This window comes from Protopterus annectens, chromosome 10.part0 (genome assembly GCF_019279795.1).
Source record: "Protopterus annectens isolate FY-2018-M chromosome 10.part0, PAN1.0, whole genome shotgun sequence".
Lineage (NCBI taxonomy): Eukaryota > Metazoa > Chordata > Ceratodontiformes > Protopteridae > Protopterus > Protopterus annectens.
The window spans coordinates 340,444,039-340,467,079 of record NC_056744.1 but is presented as its reverse complement, the minus strand read 5'-3'; the positions used below and the strand labels follow the sequence as shown (position 1 = coordinate 340,467,079).

The 23,041-nt window shown below is 39.3% G+C and overlaps 1 protein-coding gene across 1 annotated transcript in view; it reads left to right on the top strand.

Moving 5' to 3' along the window:
• Window positions 1–20,271, top strand: part of LOC122813109 (quinone oxidoreductase-like protein 2) — a 666,821-nt gene extending 646,550 nt beyond the window's left edge. The window contains exon 10 of the mRNA XM_044085237.1: window positions 19,047–20,271. Within this exon, the coding sequence (XP_043941172.1) occupies window positions 19,047–19,094 (48 nt within the window). The 3' untranslated portion in view covers window positions 19,095–20,271. The remainder of the gene's footprint in view (window positions 1–19,046) is intronic.
• Window positions 20,272–23,041: the final 2,770 nt, after the last annotated feature.

Genomic DNA, 23,041 nt, shown 5'->3' with positions numbered 1-23,041 from the left:
ATCTGGGGCAAGAAAAACTGGAGAAGATGGCGTCGGCTGTCAGCTTTGTACTCCTGGCGCTCTGACATTAGGGAGCATGGATGAACAGCCGACGCCGGACCCAGACTTTGGGATTCTGGTCGACCGAGGGCTGCCTGCCAGCAGGGGAGAACCCTACAGTCATGACTGCAACAGTGAAGACACTCGAACATCTACATTTATGGTAGGTGTACACAACTGTACTTTCTCTGTATTCCAAGGCTGTCTCCCAGTCACCCCCTCTGGCATCTGGCACCACTTGTTCTAAAACTAAAAACCTCAATTCATAGTTGGGGCATGTTAGGAAATGTTTAAAAAAGGCATTAGAATCTTTCTGTTTGGAAATATAAAAATGTTCATAGATTCTTTTTCTAAGGCTCCTTTCAGTTTTGCCTATGTAGAAACCTGTACAGGCAGTACAATACCCTAAATAAACTACCCCTTTGCTTGCACAGTTAGTGGAACAGTTAGAGTTAAAAAGAAGATTCCTGGAGGGGATATATAAACTGGAGGCATTGAGTATAGCAAAACATTGTTTGCAAGCTCCACATTTAAATGTGCCTGTTCGGGATGCCTGCGTGATTGCCAAAGAGTTAAATTTCCCTTCAAGTAATTCTTTTGAGATTAATATCTCTCTTTCTAGTAAACTTGGGAAAAGTAGTTATTACCGTCCTTAATTCTTCATGCAAAGTGAGAACTGGCCAATGTCTTTGAATAGCTTCTTCTATCTTCGTGGAGTTGAGGCAATAAGTGTAAGTGAAACTACCATAAACTGTCTCCTCTTTGTTGCTGGTGACTATAGCACTAGGGGAAATACCCTTACCTAAAAGTGGGGGGTAAATTGTTTCTCTATTATCAATAACTTCCTGTGCTAAAGTGTTAACCAATGAAGCAGGGTACCCTCTTTCCATGAACAAAGACTTTAGAAATTTGATCTCCTGTAAAAAGTCGCCAAGAGTGCTGGTCATTCTGGAAGCCCTAATGAATTGTCCTTTAACAATGCCCTTTTTTTGATAAAAGGGATGTCCGCTTTTGAAATGTAAATAGGAATTGGAAAATGTGGATTTCCTGTACAATTTAGATTGTAAGGAGCAGTTGTCTAAGTCTTTATATAGTGTGACATCCAGATAATGAAGTTCAATATCTCTAATAGTATGTGTAAAGGACAAGAAATGGGTGGTGGAGTTGAGATACTCAATAAAATTCAGAAGTTGCCCATGGGTGCCCCCCCATATGATGCAAATGTCATCCAAGAATCTTTTGTAATGTATTAGATGTTGAACCCAACCGGTAGAAAAAATAAACCTTTGCTCCCATCTATGTAGTACGACATTAGCGTATAAGGATGCACAAGGGGCACCCATGGCTACCCCTTTTCTCTGTTTGTAAATTTCGCCATTGAAGAATATATAGTTGTTCTCTAACACTATTTCCATAAATTCAACCAAAAGGTTGGTTGTGTTGTTACTCAGGCCAGCTTCGGTGGTAAGAACTTCATTAGCTATGGTGTCAATTAAGTAGGAATTGAAGAGGGTGACAAGTTCGGCTGGGGTTTTGTCTGGGTTAGGAGATGGGTTGCTTGCAAACTTGGGTGTAATAGTTGGTTAATGGAGGATCAAAATTTTTTGGGATTATCTTTATGTTGGCTTTGTAGATGGAGGTAGTGGGCTTTTTTCTCACTGCTTATTAGTTGTTTTGCCTGGATACGAAGTTGCTTGTATTGTAGTAGATTTGCAAGGTCTTTGTTTTTCTGCCATAATTTCCAGATTGGATCTCTTGTAGACATTTTTATTTTATTTATTTAACATTTGTTTACCAGGAAAGTCCGACTTGGGACAAAGCCAATTTTCAGCAGAGGCCTGGGGAGAAACACTTTAGATGCCTGTCTTTGTAGCTTGGGAGGAAACCGGAGCACCCGGAGGAAACCCACATGAACATAGGGGACATGCAGACTCCACACAGAAGGCACTCCTACCAAGAATCAAACCAGAGAACTTCTTGCTGTGAGGTGACAATGCTACTGCTGCACCAGTGACATGTTCTTTAGTGGATTTTGACAGCCAGCTTGCATGGTTATGTTTTATCTGTTTTTGGCGGGTGGGTGCTTGCCTATTTAGGATGTCTAGGAATCTTGAGTTAAAGAATTCAGCGGCCTCATTAAGTGGTAGGGATTTGAGGGGTGCCCGATTTACTTTAGCTAAAGTTTTATTAAATATGGATGGTTGGAACTTAGTCAAATCAATCAAATAGCTACTTTGCTGTTCCACATTGAACAGCATTGGCAGTGCTACACAGTTTTTGATTGGCTCGTATTCTGCAATTACAGCCGATTGCCATTGCAGTATGCGAACCAATCAGATAACTGTTCTGAGGACAGAAGCCAGTAAGACCTCCCAAATTTGTGACCATTCATGTACACATGGTTGTGGAAAATCGCATGTAAAGAGATGAAGAAAAAATAAATTAGAAGCAAAACAATACCAAAGTAAATAACTGCAATACCAGCAGTTAAAAGGAATCTTTTTGCTGGTATTGCAGTTATTTACTTTGATACTCTTTGCTTCTGTTTTTTTTTTCCCCTCTCTTTAAACCAATACGTGTGTGTGTGTGTGTGTGTGTGTGTGTGTGTGTGTGTGTGTGTGTGTTGGGTTTTCTGAATGCAGAAAGGGATATTATTCAACTTGAGTGAAAAAACAAAACCATTTACAACCATTTCTGTGCATAAAATATCAATAAAGGAATCAAAAACACGCTGTTTGCCTTTACATGCCTAAGGCACATTCCATGTACAAGCATTTTCTCAGACTTGTCATCGTCATAGATCTCAACCTCTTAGCACAAGAAAACTGGACATAGACTTAATTAATGGGGTGACAAAGGCCCAAAAAAGGAACTGATTTTTAAATATTGCTCTTATAAACATGGAAAGTTGCTAGAATAACAGGCTGACTTTGTGTTACCATACATGTTCTGAAGGATATGATATCTGAAACTCACATTTCTTTCATTACCGTGTGATTTGCCAGAAAACTACATATTTTATGAGGAACAGACCAAAAATATAAGGCAAAAAATTTGGGCATTCTGCAAAATTATGGACAGTTCAGAGGTATGACAAGGTGAGTGTGTGTGTCTCTCCGCACATATACTTTGGTAGAAAGACCATGGCCATGTTCAAGGTACACTTTTTGCGCAGTGTGAAAATAGAGTATTCCACATTTTGACCATCATACATTGATATATGGTCTGTATCCCACATTGGCCTCTTAGCAGGTTGAGACCTATGTCTTGCTTCCCAGAGGTTTTGTTTAGTTAAGAGATAGCCAGCTTCAGTGGACAAAAACAGACTTTGTATTTTTGCAGTTTAATCCCATGTGGCACATAATTAAGAAACCCTTGCGAACTGAAAAATAAAGTTAAATAAGGCAGAATTACTATAAAGGTTACAGGAATGTGAGGTGAAGAGCATGCAAGGGATACAGATAAAAAGGAGAATTGGTTATAATGCATACATTGTTAAACAGCTATGTAAAACCATAGACTAACAGCATTAACATGCAGCCTCTAAGTCAACTGATAACAGCTGTATGATTCAGCAGTGAATACACACATAATATATTGCACAGTGCAAAGGAAGTATGGCTGTTCTAAGACAATAATTCTACAGCTATGTTATCCAGTTTGAACTAACAGCAGAATGAACTGCAGTCACTTAGCCTTCCATAAAAGCAGTTGTAAATTCCAGTCTCCAAGTCTTCTAAGAGCAATAATATGCTATAGGAATGCTTACAGTCACAAAAGATGCAGCCAGAACATGAATACATTTGCAAATAGTTAAAAGGATGTCTGGCAGATGTACAACAATTAAGCTCTACCTTCATAATACAAGATAGAAATAACACGCATTTTGTCCCTTAATACATTAGCTAGCTCTCATAATATGTAGGATTTCTGAACAGCATTTTCAGCTCAGCACCATAAAATAAATCAGCAATTAACAGTAATAAATAAATCAGCAGTTAACAGTTTGTAACTTTTTATGGTGAGTACATAACTTTCATATCCAGTTTTGTCTCTTCCTTCTATTCCTCACTGGATGGGACAGTCTCCAGCTAATATAACACTTGGGTGTATTCAGAGAAGGATTTTCCAGAGGACAGCTGAACCAAAAACTGCCCTGCCTCTAAAGAGTAAATACATTTTATAATGGAATATGAAGGTATGAACATTAGACCAAGTAGCAGCTATACAAATGACATAAATAGATGCCCTGGAAAATAAAGCAGTAGAGGTTGCCACAGATATAGTAGATTGAGTTTTAATGGGTTTTAGGTAAGGGTAAACTTTTTTTTTCTTTGTATACATGTGTACTGCAAGCAGACAATGATAGTGACTTTAGAAACTCCATGACTGAGTTTATTTGCTAAAAATGGCACAAAAAGTTGATCTGACTTTCTGAATGCTTTTGTACAGTGGTTGTAAAAATTGAGCTGTCAATAAACATTCAATAAATGTAGCATGTATTCTCCTTTCTTAGAGAAATTCAGTAAGAAAACTGGGTGGTTAACATTCTGATTTGAATTGGTCTTGGTAGCTACCTTTGGTACAAAGGAAAGATTTGTTCAAAGGGAAACTCTGTCCTTATGAAAGGTACTGCACAGCGATTTACATAAAAGGGCTTAGGAGTCCTGATACCCTCCTAGCAGAAGTAACTGCCACTAAGAATAACGTTCTCCATGTTAGGAACTGGAGATCAGCGTTGAGTGCTAGATCAAACAGTGCTTTAGTCGGTGCTTGATGTAAAATGGTAATATTCCAAAGAGGGGTACGATCTCTAAGAAGTCCGAGAAGAAAGGTACCCTTCAGAAGGGTTTAGATAATCTGAGAAATGCAATTGGAGACTGATTCTCTCCAGTATGGAAACTAGAAATAGTTCACAACTGGACTTTGATAGCAGAGTAGCTGGCACCATTTTAAAAAAGATAGGCTAGGAAGTCTATGACCACTGGATTTGGTGCTGAGAAAAGATTTAAATTCCTTTGAGTAGCCCCAGTTGAGAATCTTTTCATTTGCTTTTGTAAATGTTCTTAGTGGACGGTCTCTTGGATGAAGAAAGACTGTAGATCACTTGGGAAGAAAGTGTGGATTGACTAGCTATGATTGGAAGTAGAGAATGTCTGGAAGAGGAAGGGCATATGGGTAGGAGATGAGATCCAGTCTGGGATTCAGCACCCATGGAGGGTGTTTCAGGTAGGACCAGAGACAGGAGAGACCAAACTTGTTGAGGCCAAAAGCAGGCAATGAGGATCATAGTGATCTCCCTCTCTAATGCTTTCCTGAGGAAACTTTGGAATGAGAGGAGTTGGAATGAAGTAAAGGAGACCAAGGCACCAAGTGTGGATCAGAGCATCCTTGGTGACTCCCCCTTCTGGGGTATCAGGACAAAGAACCTGCTGCATTTGGTGTTGTGGGGAGAAGCAAAAAGATTGCAGCATGGAAGATCTGTTCAGCCACTTTTTGACTGAGGGATCGTGAGGCAGGAGGATGGATTGCTTAAACTGTCCACTAGTTCATTAGGCTTCCCCAGGATGTGCATTCCTAATTCCTAAAAGAAAACAATTGGAAGATATCGCCCACTGCCAAACCTTCATGATGTCTTGGCATAATGGGTAAGCAGGTTCAGGCTTGCTAATTGATGTACCAGACTATTGACTTTCTATGAAGTTTGATAGATACCAGATCTTGAGGGAAGGGATCCTGGAAGCCCTGCAACAGGGCAACTGCCCTCATCTCTAGAGTGTTGATATAGATGTTAGCCTTGGAGGGGACCTCATGCCTTGAACTGGCTTTACCTTGTAGTGCCCCCCAAAGTGGGAACCATCCATGGTCAAAGTGGCTCTGGGCTGGGGAAAGACAAATAGGTGACCTTGCAGTACCATAGGGTATTCTAGCTAGCACTGGATGTGAGTCCTGCAAATGTTGTCAGATGTATTGGAAAGCCATAAGTAGGTGCCTAATAGACCTCTGCACTGCTATGGTCCACTGGAGTACTGTAATGTGGTATCTGGTGAGAGGAACCAAAGTGATGGACACAACCATCGAACCAAGCAAATGAAGAACCATTCTTGCCATTGGTTTTTGAGATGAAAACATGACTTGAGCATGATTGTAAATTGTGGACAACCTGCTCTGTGGAAGTTTTGCTGTCTGGTGAATTGTATCCAAGTGTACTTCTCTGAACGCTGTTACTTGTACAGTATGGAATTTGGTCTTGTCCTGGTTTACTGTGATGCTCAACATCAAACAAATTTACAGCAAGGAGTCCCATGCTTTGATAAGTATATTCCTGGTAAGAGCATAAATGAGGCAGTCATCTATATATATGGAAACACCTAGAGCCCTTGCAGCCTGAGGTACATTGCTATCACTGCCATGCATTTAATGAACACCCAGGGGGCTGAGGTGGGGCCAAAAGGATAAAGCTCTGAACTGGAAGTGACTGGCTCCCAGCTGGGAGTGGAGAAACCTTTTGGTTCACTTGTCTATCTTGATATGGTAGTATGCATCCTGGTCTATGGAGCACATCTAATCATTCACTCGCAGTAGTAGGAGAATGGACTGAACCCTGACCACACAGAACTTTGATTGCTTGACATACTGGTTTAGGTAGCTGAGATCCAATATTGGCCTGTGGTCCCTGGTCTTTTTTGGCACTAAAAAGACTCGAGTAAGTTCCAGATCCTAGCTGCTCTGGTGGGACCTCTTAGATGACTTGTTTCTTTAGTAGTTTTTGTATTTCTTTTAATGTTTCTGGTCTTTGAAAGGATGGAACATTTGGTAACAACTTTGAGTTTGGGAGGAAGGGACAAAAAAAGGGAATGTGATAGCCTTTGGTTATCATCCTGTGCACCCACTTGTCATTTGTGATGGACATCCAAGCTTTGGGTTGCAGGAATAGGAGTCCCCTGATTGCCTCCAGAGTATAGCAGCTAGACAATCTTTCAGGAGCACTGGTAAGGTCTCTAGGTGAAGGGACCTCTAAAGCCTTGGTTTTGCATCCCACCTCTGTCTTATAGACAATATACATTTTTAGGACTCACCCCATTACCTAGGAGAGAACCCTTCATTTCCAGAGCCATAGTTTCTTACCCCTTTTCTTCTTAGAAAAAGATCTCTGGGGTAGAGAACCGTATTCCAACAGCAGAAAGGGTCTTTCCATCTTGCTCACTGTTTCTTTCACTTTATGCCCAAAGAGTGCTCAGTCATCAAATGGGATATTAATAAAGGATGGCTTGAAGTGCTCTACAAAGTCACAAGTGCACCCAGACATGTCTCCCAATGGTAATACCCATGCCTGCAGCTCTCAAAGCGCCTTCAGTAGCATTAGAAATAAGATACATTGTGACATTGGACAGTGACTGTAGGGTAGCAAACTGATATTCCAAGTTTTTCCTGTATTTTACAGATATAGACCAGGAGTGGGACGTGGAGATTTCCTTAGTCAAATCCCTCAAAACTTTATGATGTGTGCCATATAATTCAGCACTCTCTGAGAGAAGTTAGCTGAAGCATAAGTCCACTTCCAGAATCTGTCCAGTGCCCTCAACTCTGGTTAGAGGGATGGACAAAAGAACTTTCCTCTGTGAGCTCACTTTTGGTGGTTGCTGCCAGTACAATGGAATCCACAACCAACCTCTTATTCCAATGCTGGCAATCTTTCAGGAAGACCAAGTACTTGTCTGGCTTACAGGGAATTGTTTCAGCCATATTCAGCTCCTTCCAAGCTCACTTAGAGATGAAATCCTCCATCTCATCAGGAGAGGGAACCACCCAAGATGTAGCTGAGCCAGACCCAAAGGCCTTTAGAAACACTCCACCTTTCTGTCTCAGGAATTTGAGAATTTCCCTGAATAAGACATCCTCATGAGGGGGTCTTTGGACCACTCCTCATCATCAAGGTCCATGTCCTCTGTGAGAGACTCCTGAGGGGAGTCTGTGTCTCCGTTTACATGTATGCTTCTGAGGAGCTTCCCAGTGGGGGTGTTCCATATAAGACTTGGAAAAAAATTGTAAGTCTCCTATACAGACTGACTCATTCTTTGGGGAATGATAGAACTGAGCTAGAAGTCTGTATCTCCAATTGAGAGAGAGAGATCTCTGTCAAGAATCTTGAATGCTGAAGCTGAAAGAGACCTCAAGACCTGTCTGGTAGGTGCTGAAGCTACCTCTCCAGGTAAATCTTGGAACTCCACTCAGCTTGGATCTGCTAATGCTGATGTTGAACTAGTGCCCCAACTCTGACAGAAAAGGACAGCTCAAAAATCCTGAGTTCAGCCCATTCTACCAGATCTGGCACTGAAACTTCAGCTGTGGGATGCTCCTGGCTATGATAATATCAGAGCAGTACAGATTTTAGATAGAGCCGGAGTAGAAGATAGCTAGATCTTCAGGTCTGCTGCAGACAAGCTTTGGAATGTGCTCAGATACATAACTCCTGAATATGGCAAATGGATAAGGGTAGGAGATGCATACTAGGAGTGGGACTTGGAGATTTCCTTGGGAAAACTGCTATGCCAGGCATAGATCAACTGTATGAGGGGAAGATACATAACTCCTGGGTCCAGTGGTGGATGGAGAGAGGAGGATCCCCAACTAAATCTGGGTCCTTAAAGATTGCCTCTTCTTGTAGTTCACATCTGCTTCAGAAAGGCTCTTAGTTGACCAAACTGACCATGGGAAGGAAGTGGTGGAGATCTCGATAACTATTGAACAACCCTCTCTTGAAGAAAGGGTGATCGGAGCTGAGGAGAAACTGGCTATGGTGAAAAACGTGGCTGCGGGAGAGGAGGAGTCTTGGATCAGATGAGGATCAGCTCAGAGAAGAAAGCATTGCATCAGACCTGAAGGATTTAGGAGCCAGAGCTGAGGAAGCAAGAGAGGATGAAGACCAATCTAGGGAGTGCTTTCTTAACTCCTTAGTCTTCTCCTTGGGCCCAGTGACTTTGTCCCCTTTAGAATGGTCCCTAGACTTTTTAGAAGAAGGGAAAGGTTCAGTGTCAGCATGATGATATTTGGACAGTTCTGCAGGGGCAGGAAAAAGTCTCTTAAGAATAACTTTTTTTTTCTGTCCTTTACTGCCTGGGTTCCAAAAGCTGTGCATATGGCACACTGTTCATCCATGTGTACAGCCCTGAGACAGTACACACATTTTGAGTGTGCATCCAAGATGGTTATCTTGTGGCCACAGGCCACACATTTTTTAAAACCCTAAGGTTTCATAGCCATAAATGAGAATCTCACTAAAAAGATAGAAATAGAGAATAAGAGAGTACCCCTAAGTTATCAAAAAGCAGAATAGAATATAAAGGTAGTCTTTTTTTTTTTTTTTTAGTAAGTTAGAAAGGAGAGATGGTGCCGAGGTGTGAAGAAGTATAAGAGAAAATAGAAATCCTTATATATACCTACATAAACAATTGTAATAAGGGAGGTGGGGTGTTTAGATAGTAAGAACTAAGTAACCAAAGAATATGGTATAGGAGAAAAAGTCAACAATGAAAAATTTTCTTATGAGTTTTCTCCCATGCCTGATCAAGGATATCTATGTTTGTCTCTAACAAGCAGCAAACAAGATCTGAGGTAATGGGTTTTGTAGGGGGGTTATGGTTAAGCAGAGGAGCCTTAGCTCAACCTATCTGTTGAACAGACATAAAAGACAGCATCAGATCCAATTGTATTCAAAGTACTGAATATTATAAAAGACCTGGAAGAGGAATCTTTTGAAAAGGGAAGGAGTAAATTGCATACAAATGAATAGGTTCATACATGTATACTATGCTAACAACCACTAGAGCCTTTATACGCCTAGCTGTGTAACCCAGATGTGTCCCATAAGTTATATTATGTAGGCATTTATGTTGGGGTGATTGTTGGTTATGATGTGATTAAAAATAGAGAAAACTCTTTACAGGCCAGTGGTTGCAAGTTGGGGTGGGGGGGTCTCTGACAAAAGCTGCTGTCATTTACCTGGATTTATTCTTACAATTTCTGGCTGTGAAGAGTATTTCACTCATAAAAGACTCTAATGATTTTTTTAAGGAAAATAAAAAACATAATTGATGCTGATAGCATTTTATTAACAATAGATGTTAAATCATTATATAATGAGCTTCCACATTATTGTATAGAAACAGTGATTGATTCATACAAGAAAAACAGCAATGGCACACCACCACAACATAGAATTGAGCCATAATTAATGAATGCTCATATCTAATGAACATCCTTGGAGCAGCTCCTTCCTTTGTGTATAGGAAAGCCAGAAACAACAGGAGTTTGGTTGAACATAGTGAACGGGTGAACGTAGGCCCAGACCACAGGATATATGCACCAATAAGTGTGGAGCCAACTGTGTTTTTTGTCAACATATACAGAAGGGAGACATTTTTTTTGCCCTTATTTAAAGAAACATTTAAACTAATGAAGGAGGTGACTATAACAATGTGGGTGGTTTACAGGACAAGCTGCAATGACTTGTGAAGCATTTTATGTGGGGAAAAAGCTCAACAGACTTAAAAGAAGGATTTCTGGCCATCTTTCCAGAATTAGAGTTGAGTGCAAGAATAATGCACTGGCTCGGCACCTGCAGCTTTACAAAAGACACACTGGCTTTAAATTTCAAATTATTGATCATATGGACCTTTTGGAACTGGAAAAAGACATCCTAATCTTTTAGAAAAACTTGAACTACTGTGACAGCTGAAACTGAACGCTTTTAGAAAACCGGGGCTTAATTATTATTGCTCCATAAAAAACACACTAGAACTCAGAAAACTGCCCCACTGCTTAAAAGAATATTAAAAGTCAAGTTCAAGGGGGAATCCACCTTGGATCCCGGGAACTACTGCCCCATCAGTCTGACCAGCCTAATCTGCAAGGCCATGGAATGTATTGTCATGGAACTTATAAACAAAGACATTGGCAACCTTCAAACACTGGATACCTCATGAAGGGCCGATCTTGTCTCCTGAACCTGAATGACTTCTTCAAATCAGTCTCCAGAGCTGTGGACAAGGTTAGGCAGTCCACACAGCCTATCTGGACTTCGCCAAGACCTTTGACACCATCCCCCACTCTGGAGTCATAGACTTACTAAGCTGGGCATTAATCCCTACGTCACTCGGGTTGCCATCTGGCTTACTGACAGAACCCACACTGTAAAAGTAGCAGACTCCAAATCCAGCTCCAGGCAAGTGGAGTACCTCAGGGTTCAGTCCTGGGACCTCTCTTGTTTGGTATCTACTTCTCTGAAGCACAGGCCAACAATAAGGGACTCTGGCTAACAAAGTTAGCAGATGACTGCAAACTGGGAGCCATTATTGAATCCCCAAATGATATGGATACTCTACAAAAGGGCCTTACAGAAACAGATGCTTGGTGCCAGAGCCATGGGCTCAAGCTCAATGCCAATAAATGTATAGTTATCCCCTTTGGGAAAAAACATGTACCCGTGAATTACCACATAGGTGGCAGTACACTAAACACCAAAAGTGTGATAAGAGACTTAGGGACACAGGTGGACAGTTGTCTCACCTTCGATAACCACATCACCACAACAGTCAGGAAATCCTTCTATGTGCATACCTCATCATTAAGGGCTTTTCATCCAGAAAAAAGGAGGTCATTGTCCCACTGTACTCATCCCTCATTAGACCCATTATAGATTACAACGCCCTGTTTGGTATGCATCTCTCAAGACATCTGCAACAACTGGAAAGGCCACAGAAATACCTCACTAAAAGAATCACAGGCCTAAAGCAGATACCCTATGCTGACCACTTTAAAAAACTCCAGCTATACTCTTGCATATCATCTACTCAGAGGCGATCACTGCTTAACATACAAGGCCATGTCAAACTCAGAGCTGTTGGACATGCCACACTTAAGGTAATCCCAATCCTTTAGAGCCACACGCTCCATTGATCTAAACCTTGTCATCACAATAAACAAAATATGCTAGAGGGATAGGTTCCTGACCAGAGACTCCCCAGACTCCAGAATAGACAGCCCATATATGTCAAGCAGAGCGCCTCTTTGGCCCTGTTCAAAAGGAACCTTGACGATTACATGGGAGAAAGGAAATTCACCCTGGGGATCACGTCAGTCGCCCTGATAGGGGTTCAGGGAAGTAAATAGTGTGGGAAGAAATAGCCAGGGAATTCTTATGGCTAGGCTTGTATAGGCCCTAGGGCTGATAGGTTCATAGGTTGGCACTAGGCTAAGTTTGATATGGGACTAAATGCTGACATTACACGCTAATATTATACATGCTAATATTGTTATAAACAAGTATCAAACATTGTAAATATTTTACAATCAAAATAACTGACATTGGTACTGTTTTCTGATACTTTTCCTCATTCAAACTAAGTGCTTTCTTAGATGCCACTCTTGAACAGATCCTCAGGGCCTTAATGCTTTACTTTTAACATTTTTCGCTGTATTTCCACCTTAGCAATTATAGCAGTAGTTTTCAGCCTGCTTAGGTGTTCACTTGTAGATTTATACACATGTTCATTAATATTATGATAGTTTTTTTATACAGAAACCTGATGAAGTATTTATTTGGTACGAAAGTGATCTTTGTTAAAAGTAATTCAGTTTATAATGTAATAATATTTATTCTGATCGATGTCTAGTGGTAGATATTTTGTTAGTGAGTTGGTTTCTTAATTTATAATAAGTTTGGATTAGTAGGTTAGCCTTAATAAGCTGTTCTTATATATTTTAATTTGTCCCTAGCTTTTTAGTTTCAGTTCTAAGGTAGCACGGTCTCAGTTTACACTATGGTGTTAAGGGGGAAGGGGGACTTGGTTAAAAGAATGAGTTTAATGCTTTTATCGTTTTTAACAGAACCACCCTGTGTAACCACTCCCTTGCTCCGAATAACCTGATTATATTTAAATAATGAATGGCTTTAATGTTTGTGTCTTTCGGCTTTTCCTGGTTAGGGGTTGCCACAGCAAAACTCCGGTCCGCTAATGATTGGTAGTTGATTTTTACGTACCAGGTTACCAGCCCTGATGCACAACCTTCAATGAAGACATGCCCCATTCACGTATGCCTCCACACAGAAGACGCTCTAGCTGAGAATCGAATGGGACAACGTATTGCTATGAGGCGACAACGCTACCGCAGCACCACCACCGCAGTAATGAATGGCTTTAATGCTTTTCATTATTCTCAACTAGGATAACTTGCTTGTGTGTTTCATTAAAGGATATTCCATTTTTAACTCAACTGTGGGCTACCTACTATTTTATTAATTTGTAGTACATATTGTAAAGTTTGAATTTTATTAGTGAACTAGGTGCATAACATATTTCAAGGAGCAAACTTCACACCCTCCACACTGCAAAGTGTCTGCTTGGTTTATGACATGATTTACTGACTGCCTGTGTCCATCAGAGATGTGGGTGCCAGACCATGGGTGAATTTTCAATTTCCCATCCAGTGGTCCAGGTTACACTTAAATAGGGTTACAGAGGGACTTTGTTTCACATGGATGGTGAGTCTTTTCCAGAGAAAGGGAATTTTTTCAGATGCATATCTGTCTCTCTTACATGTCCTATTTATGTTGCAAGCAAAATGTAGGTTTTTAGATCTAGTAGTTCTGATACTGTTTATTTTGTGGGTGTGCAAAAGGTTCATCAGAGCTGGATCCTGGGATGCCTTGTATGCCAGGTATAGATCACCTCTCAGTAATTTGTAGGAGACTGAGTATAGAGATAGGGCTTTTAGGCAATCCACATAGGACAATGTGTTTATACTCTGTATTCTTTTTTGTAAGGAACCTTTGCGGATATTCCATTTGCTGCATGTGTCTGGCCAGGTACATACTGAAGAGAGTATTATGCTCAATGGTGGGTCTGATGATGGCTGAGGATAGTGATACAATAACTACCCTGGACCTAGATGCCATGCACTTATAAGTTGAGCAACATAGAAGGATTTTTTTACTGCCTTGGATACATCTTGGTCAAAGGCCAGATTGCTGTCAATATGTGTTCCCAGATCCCTGACTAGTGGGTCAACTCTTATAGGTTTTTATCGATGACCTAGTTTTCTGGTGTGGTAGACTTCCCAAAAGATACTATAATGCATTTCTTGGCATGGAGTTTTAAGCCATGGGTTTGGCACCAGTCATTTTTTGTGTTAGACCCTGTTGTAAGATGTTAGTCTTTTGGGGGTGGAGGGTGTTCTGTGACTTTTCCCAGTTTGTAATCTAAACACTTGGTCAGCTAGAGGCCTTAGACATTGGCCTTGACTTCTAAGAAGTAGATGCCAAAGATGTGCAGGCCCAGCACAAAGCCTTGAAGAACTCCACGGGTGACTTGCCTCTTTGAGGAGGTGATCTCACCAGTCCTAACTTCCTGGGTCCTATCTCTCAGCCAGCTGGCTATCCAGTGTGTTTTATAGGGGTTTATGCCTAATTCCTTAAGTTTCTTAATGCCCAAGTGGGGTATTTTACCAAATGCCTTAGCCAAGTTAAGGTAGGCAGTATGCACTGTTTTAAACTCATCTGTTGCCTTGTTTCTCAAAGAAGTCCACCAGGTTTAGTAGGCATGACCTTCCTTTGACAAAGTCAGACTGGGAAGGATCCAGTGTCTGAACGTTTATGTCTTTTTGATCCTTTCCATGGCTTTGCATATAAAACTAGTCAGGCTAATGGGACTGTATTTTCTGAGCTCCGTTGATGGTCCACCATTATGAAGAGGTACGACCATTGCAGTCCTCCATTCTCATAGCCAGAAGCCTGTTTTGAGACTGTAGTTAAACAGTAACTCCAGTGGCCTTGATATGTCATATTTTAGACTATTCAGGAGGCATCCCAGGATATTATCAGGGCCCAGTGAGGCTGTGTTCTTGGCCTTACCAGGGACAGACAGAACATGCTCTCTATAGCTGGAGGGGTTATGTTTAAAGGTATTTCTTGGGAGGTGGCTGAAGATGAGTGAAGAGTAAAGTTGGAACTGAATTTATCAGCCAGCACATTCTCTATATTGCCCGAGTTAGTGAACGTGTCTGTGACAAAAGGAGGTACTGCCAGCACAGCTAGCTGGAATTTTGTAAATAATTATATGTCATTCGTGAATATCAAACTAATCTATACAAGATGCTTGTGTTGCAAATGTATTAGAACTGTATGTCGTGTATAACAAACAGAAGTTTGTGTTGAAAAGGTGTTTGTAAAGCTCTGTTTAAAATGTATCCACAATGTGCCCTACTGGAAGAGAACAGAAATGTACATGCACTATTGTAACTGTTTAAATGTATATATTTTAATAGTAGAAACTGGAATACAGGAAGTTAACCGCAGTCCAGCAAACTTTAGAAAAATATTTTAAATTAAATCACTTTATAGGCTATGCCATAAAGAGGCTTTCTCAAGTTTTCAATGCAGCTAGAGAGACAAAGTCTGTGTTAGAAAGCTTTCTGTATTGTCTTTCGAGTGAAATAATTGCTACTTTTGAAGCATGAAGGAATGCAATTGTTTTATGACTTCCAGCATCTGCCAAAGATCTGAGGAGAAGCCCTTGTCTGTATATTTTTACAGGTAGATGTTAAATACTGCCTGCTTCAGCAGTGGGGGTTTGCATAAGAACTAGAAATCAGATGACCAGAAATTGTCATTCTGCAAACTACCTCAGCAGTAATATTTTAGATATTATTCTGAGAAGTCTCTTAGTGAGACAGAGCATTCTGCATTCTGTCTTAGATCTGACCACAACAATAAGAAACATTCATCACGTTTGCCTTGCTCTAATAGTAAGTTACTAGGGAATAGTATAATTCTCTTAGATACAGTCAGGAATATAGTGAAGTTTAGTTTAGATTTTGTTTTTCTTTATTTGTGTGAGCCTGTACTGCAATGTTGTTTTAAATATTTCCTGTGGTTTTGAACTCTGATGTCACTGTGCATATATATTTAGTATTGTCTTGTTCTTTTATTAAATATATTTAAATCTTTCATTGTGGCTGATCTGTGTAGAGATATTTAAGTTGTGAGAGTACCTGCATATTTATTTGGTGACACTGTGTGGGCCACTCCTAACAAACTACCATTTGTATTGGTATTAATATTACACATTAAAATTGGACACCCTTTGTTAAGGGCCCTAAAGTAGCTGATAAGGATTGACTGGTGACAGTGGTAACTGCCTTATACTCTGGGCAGAAGGGGGCATAGCTAGTAAACCTGTCCCAGCCTTTTCCAGGTGTGTTTGTGTGTCAGGTACTTGGACAGGGACATGAAGCACTGGTTGGATAGAGAGGGTGCTGGAGGTCTTGGCTTGGTCACTCAGCTGAGATCTCAATTCTATAGCTGTGCCAGTGGGGAGTGTTACTGTCAATCTTGAGGAAGAGGGAGAAACGAGCCTCAGACTGACTGTGGTCTCTGTGTGTTCTTAAGGAAAATTGCACTTGATGCAGAGAGCTGCATCTGCAAATACTGTGTATGTGTACCTATTATCCTGTCAGTGAACATCCTCCACTGTTGCCAGTGTCGAGGATTGAGGCTCCTTGATTACTGGTTGGCTGTGGTGGGTCATCACAGTGTCACCATTAACCACCAGTTCAGCTCACCTTTGTGTGCTGCCTTTGAGGTTTCTGATATACCTGAAGAAGGCCTTATAGTTGTCTTCTGACTGGGAGGCTATCTTGACTTCAAAACTGGCTTTACTGTGCTTAATTAGCCCTCTTAGCTGACTCTTTATTTTGAAGAGAGTTCTTATCTTTGTGGGAGTTAGTTTTTTTCCTTTTGTTGTATAATGTGTTTAATCTGGGATGCCACCAGGGTGGTTTGTTTTTATAGTTAGTTTTGTGCTTATTTCTGGTAGGTACAGCAGCCTGTATGCAGCCATTGACATTGTACAAAGTTACTAAGAACAATTCTGCACAAGGTGCTGTGTTCTCTAGGTTTGGAGGGGCACTGAATTTGACAAATTATTGCTTAATAAATTGTAGTTTTCCTTGGAATAGTTCACAGTTTTTTACTTGAGTTACAGAATTGATTTTGATTATAAAGGAGGCAGCTTTGGGAACAATACATGCAGAATACTGTTAAGAAGGACAAAAGGTGAGGTTTAAGGGAAGGCAGGAATTCAGCAATTTAGGTAATATATTGATTGAAAGAAAAGATGTGTAATGTGTGCAAATGGAAAAAAGTTAATAAGGTTTGTTTTCTTTTCTTTTAATGTATGCTTGCCCGTGCCTTTCGTGATAATGTAATAAAGGTGTTAAAAACATATGTTTTTGGTTCATTGGTGCTGCCATTGGTATTAGCTTCAACACTGATGCCTTTATCACTGAGATTCTGTGAGGATCATGGGCCTGTGTTTTAGGGCTCAGCATTGGGAGTGGTACTGGCATATTCAGTTCTGATCTGAAGGTTAGAAGTTTTGGCCTTTGAGCCCTTGGGCCTGAGGGCATCAGTGTCAACTTTGGAACTGGTGGACTTGGAGACTTTGCATTGGCTTTGTCAGTGCATATAAGTGCAAAGCTATCAATGCCAGAACCCTCAGTGCTGATGTGAGTTTTGGTGCCATTCTCAAGTTAGAATATTCCAACCTGTGTTGTATGGGTGTCCCAGGAGTCTGCTTTACTACTGGCCTTGTACCAAGATAGCTTTCATCTTGTATCTGAGCCTACATGAACTTCTCAACAAAAGGACAAGGGAGTATAAAGATCTCCAGCAGGAAAGGATCAGGGTGTCTGAAGCTCAAGTGTGTTTGAGTCATTCCCACCAGGCCATTCCTTACCAAAGAGGCATGTTAAGAGATTGTGTAAGACAAAACATGCCAACTTGTGTTAACAAATGATAAAAAAAAAACTGATATGAAAGATTAAGGAAGTAGCACTGTATGATGATATCCCTGTGGACTTGCTCATAGGTAATGACATATCATTCTTAACCATGTCTGTGTATAATTACACATGGCCAAAAATAGAGGATGATGTGCAGAATAACAGAAGTATCCCTAGTACAGCCCACATCTTTATTAGAGACTGAAAGCATGAAAGTATCAGATGAGGAACAGTCAGTGTGTCTTTGATACCCACCGCATGTAAAGCTACTCTTGACAGGAAATGGATGTAAGTTAAGCTACTAACTTGTAGGATGTGATGGAGTTAACAGGCTAAAGGTCAGAAGGAATCAAGGTACTGGGAAAAGGGTCACAGAGATTGGGAGAAGGTGCCTCATCAGTTGTCACCTACAGCCTCCATAAATCACTCTTGGCAATTAATCCATTATGTAACTTTCTTAGATCATTTGAGAATAATACATTTCAAAAATGGCAGACTTTTTTTAACCAGGCATTGCAAAATATGTGACCAATGTCAGAAAGTAGTTACAGCTGGAGAAAAAGCAGTAGCCTCTTCAGTGCCATTACTTGTCACTGATGAAACCTTTCAGATAGTAGGTTTGGATCTGGCAAGATTGCTGAAGATCCTGCTGAAATTCTGTACCCATAAAACCCTGGTGATAGCCGATCTAGGGCATACAGCAGTCACAAAACATCTTCTCCAAACGTTGTGGTAAGATATGCAGTTGAACATCTTGTTTATTTAGTAATTAATGTGCCTGCTGAAAGCAGTGCAGTAAAATGTTCTTGGATGATCTGTTGAGTTTTTATTTCCCTTTACTAAGATTTACATGTATCTTACCTGTTATTTTTCTTTTTTGCTACTTTTGCCCGGCATTCAGACAAAAGTTGAAAGAGCACTTGAGAGAATATAAATGTTTTCAAGACAATAGGTAAAAATGTAAACGGGTGTAAATACAGAATTAAAAAGCACAATTATGTGTAATAATCGATCCCTAAAAGTAATCTGTATATGTGGGAATACTGTATGCTAAATACCTATATTTGTACAATTTTTTCTAACTGTATGTGCAATATTTTCCACTGTTAGATCCCTGTCAACTGTATCAATAATTTATTTGTAACTTTTTTTATATTTCTATACAGGTTAGCCAGGTAAGTCCACAGGATGCAAGTGTCCCTTCTCAGAGTTGACCCAAGAACACTGTCTGATGAAATGATTTGCTTAGATTCAGTAAATGAAATTTGAAAGAATCAAACCTTGCACTTTGTGTACAAGACATATGTTATTAATAACTCAGAACCTTAACCTTCTGCACTAAATACGAGATTAATAATACAAAATGTCTTTCAACTATAAGCTTAAGGCACATCTAGCAGTGATGCCTAACCCTCAAAGCTTCTTTCTAATATACATATACACAAAGCTTCTTTCTAATATGTTTTATGGAATATGTAACAGTGATTCCTAGATGGCTGCATTCCAAAAAGCAGGTTGATTAGAGTTCTTCCAGTGTGAAAAATTAAAGTGGCATAAAAAGCCTGTAAAAGCTAGCAATTTTGATAAAATTCAGTTACTGTTATTATTACATGGCCCGAATGTCAGCAAAGAAGAATTCTGGAGAAAGTAAGAGAAAATGTACTGGAAAAGGGATGAAAAAAACTTTGGTGGCAAAGATCCTTTTAGTGGTACAGTAAAAAGCAGTTCAAGTTTCAAGTGTTTGTGGAAAATGATTATTCACTACATCAGGCAGAACAGAGTCAAGTTTATCTGTGTAACGAGGGGATGTTGATAGACAGTTGTAATATTCAAGTTGCTAAATCCAACTGTCTTTAGAATATTTTTCTTGGGGGATCAAATGTACTTTTGGATGCAGAACAGGCTAAGAAGGAAATAAAATACTTTACCTAGCAAATAGCCAAAAAGCTGAAGGAGACCCTGCTTCTAATTCTTCTGACAAGTTAAAATCCCTGAGAGAGAATTTGCTAGCAAAACCTTTTCCATTGTGCCAGAGGAAAATTATTGAGTGACAATGATAATTAAAAGCCGAGGAGCTGACTAGAAAAATCAAGAAGAACTTGAACCAGAGACCAGTGTTGGATGGTCAGTATGATTAGAATAAATACTAGCAATAACAGTGAAATAAGGAAATGGATGAATTGTACAGTGTCATTTCCATAAGATGCAGTTTAGATATGAAAACTGTGTTTCTGCAAAACAGTGCTAAAATGAAGATGCTAAAAAGACCGGAAGTTTGACCATGTTAAATTGCTGGGACTGTAAAGTATAATTCCCACTGTGTCATTAATGTTTAGAAGGGCAATAAAGGGACTGAAAATGTCATTTTAAATAAAACTTTTTTATTCTTAGTAATATGTGTGCAATGAATTTCTTGAAGTAAATTGCATGTTATATTATAAAGTAGTTCTGTATAGTATTGAGAGGTATTTTAAATGTGAGGTGGGGGAGTCTTATAAGTGGCTGCTGTTTATGCTAGTAATGGTGCAGTGAGAAAGTACATTTGTCTTGACTGTAATGTATTTGGGCTATATACTGTAACAAGATAAAGGCTGGATACAAGTTTGTGATCTTGGGCTGCTGAGGGGATGTAAAAGCATATTGATCATATAAGTGTATTAAATATAATAATTTCCTTGTTTTTTTACAGGTTGAGGTAGAGACTAATTCTCTTAATTTACACTGCAGACATTTTTCCTCTACAACCTAGAAGATGAAAAGCATGAAACTTTATGGTTTTCTAGCATATGAAAATAGTTGTTTCTTGCATTTGGAAATCTCCATCAGCAAATGCCTGTAGTCAGAGATAATGAATCTACAGTTACTGTTTTTTATCAGGAAATTGTAAAAACTGTGTGCTCTTAAGCACTTGTTTAATAAACATCATAATTAGTATTTAAAGAGATAATGGCAAGTAGATCTGTGAAAATAAATGAAGTTTGACCCCAAGGAAAGTGAATACTTTTGCAAATATGTAGCCTTAATACTTCAGCATTTATTTATTTGTTTACTTTTCTTGACCTGGAAAGTTTGACTGGGCCACAATTATCCCTTTTCAGTGGAGGCCTGGGGAGAAAAGTAATAATAATAATAATATAACATGATTGACATTTTAGGTGTGGGATGTGCAATTAACAAAATATGTTTCTTATTGGAGTTCCGCTGTGGCGACCCCTAACCGGGAAAAGCCGAAACATACAACATTGAAATAGCATAAAACTGAATAACAATAATATAAAGTAGCAGTCATGCAATGACAAGATTTGTTTCTCAGTGAAGTAGCATAAAATGAATAACAACATTATAAAGTAGCATGTCTAAGTAACAGGATTTAAAGCAGGAAGCATTTGTCAGTTCTTAATATACACTGACCATGATGAAGCATCACAGTAGCATTGCTAAAAAGCAATTGATAAAGAACAGTAGTACAGATACACAAAAGCAGTGTGTGGAGAATGTGCAAGAGAATACAGAGTAAGCTCAACAGCATTAATACCTAATGTATACATTATTATGGCACAGTATCGGGATATAGGAACTATTATTGAGTGGAACACTTGTTAGGATAGAGGAAGGTGAGTCTGCAAAGTAAGAGTGATTATCCTGGGTTTGTACATGAGCAGAACCATGAGTTGCTGTGGTATTATTTTAGAAGAGTTTTGGACTTTCACGGGTTTGATTGCTGTGTTATGGTGGAAGGAATGGAATTCCTGATCTTGGAGGCATAGTTAGAAATATAAGCACTTGCCAGCCTATTTGTTGATTTTTGATATGTTTAGAAGTAGTTCCTCTATAGGGCATAGAGGTATTCTGTGGTAGTATGGTTGCACAAAGTTTTGTATAGCTGGCAACTTTGCAATTTGCAGATAATTGTATGGGTTGTTGCCAGTTGTGTACTATATAGGTGGTGTGTAAGTTTGAGCAAAGTTGTAAAGTCCAGGCAGTGGTATAGTTTAACAGAAAGCTATATATCCTTAAATATTTACAGCTACAATGTTGTGATGTCTAGTTACATGGATATTAACACCTTTCTTGTGGTTAAAGGACCACTATGGACAGAAACTGAAAAAGCATGCTTTTGTGTTGTCATAAAGTTCTATGCAGTGCAATCATGCAAGCAGCACAATAACTTATCACCAATTTTATATTTTTCTAACCCCAAGAACCCTCATGGGGGTAGACATGCTGACGTGGCCTTGTTTTCTTGGAAAGCTACTTCTTTCCTATAATGTACTGTGAGGGTACCACTGATGTTTTCAATGCCCTAGTTTCTCCTCTCAGATTACATTTCCATTTATGTAGTATGGAAGTAGTGAGAAATAATGCTAAGTTTGAAAAGCCTCGGTAAAAGCACTAGTAACTTTGATGTGACTTACAGATTTATTTCCCTATGTATATATTACTTCCAATAATAATGATACTAAATATTCTGTTTGTTCTAATGGCTTGTATGAAAAAGATAGCTTGGCACAGTTGTAAAATCTGGCCAGCACATTTTGTTTACCTAAAGACCTTTTTGTAACCTCTGGAAATTTGAAGGTGAGTCATTTTTAAGTAATTCAGACTTAATACATTTACTAGGCATTATCAAGTTGCCTTGAGAAGAAAATTAAGAAATTACAGTTTCTCATTTGGGACAATGCTTTTTAAAAATTATATTTCCAATGACATGGTCCTAAAAGAATTGAGTTATTATAAATTTCCAAAGGGCATAGAAAGTACCAGTAATTTATACAAGGACTTGTGTAACCTTTTTGACAAAATGGAAGGGAAACTTGTACTATTTTTGATTAAACATAATTTCCAAATAAAATATTTATAATGAAAATGTTATTTCTATCAAGAGATTATTGCTGTTATTACATTTCCAGCTTTTACATCTGATCTGGAGAAAGTTTTACTAATGTCTGAATGTTTAGACACTGCATTAAAAGAAAGTAAGTCAAAGAAAATTATGAAGGATGTTAAAGTGTACACTAAAAGTACCACATACCCAATTTTTCTTACTGGTACCATTAACAAAACATATGGTACTGTTTCATCCAAACACTATGCAGTTTCTGAGATCCCTTGTACTAAGAATTTCTGAATTTTGTTTACAAAAGTCTGAAATTTATTTTCA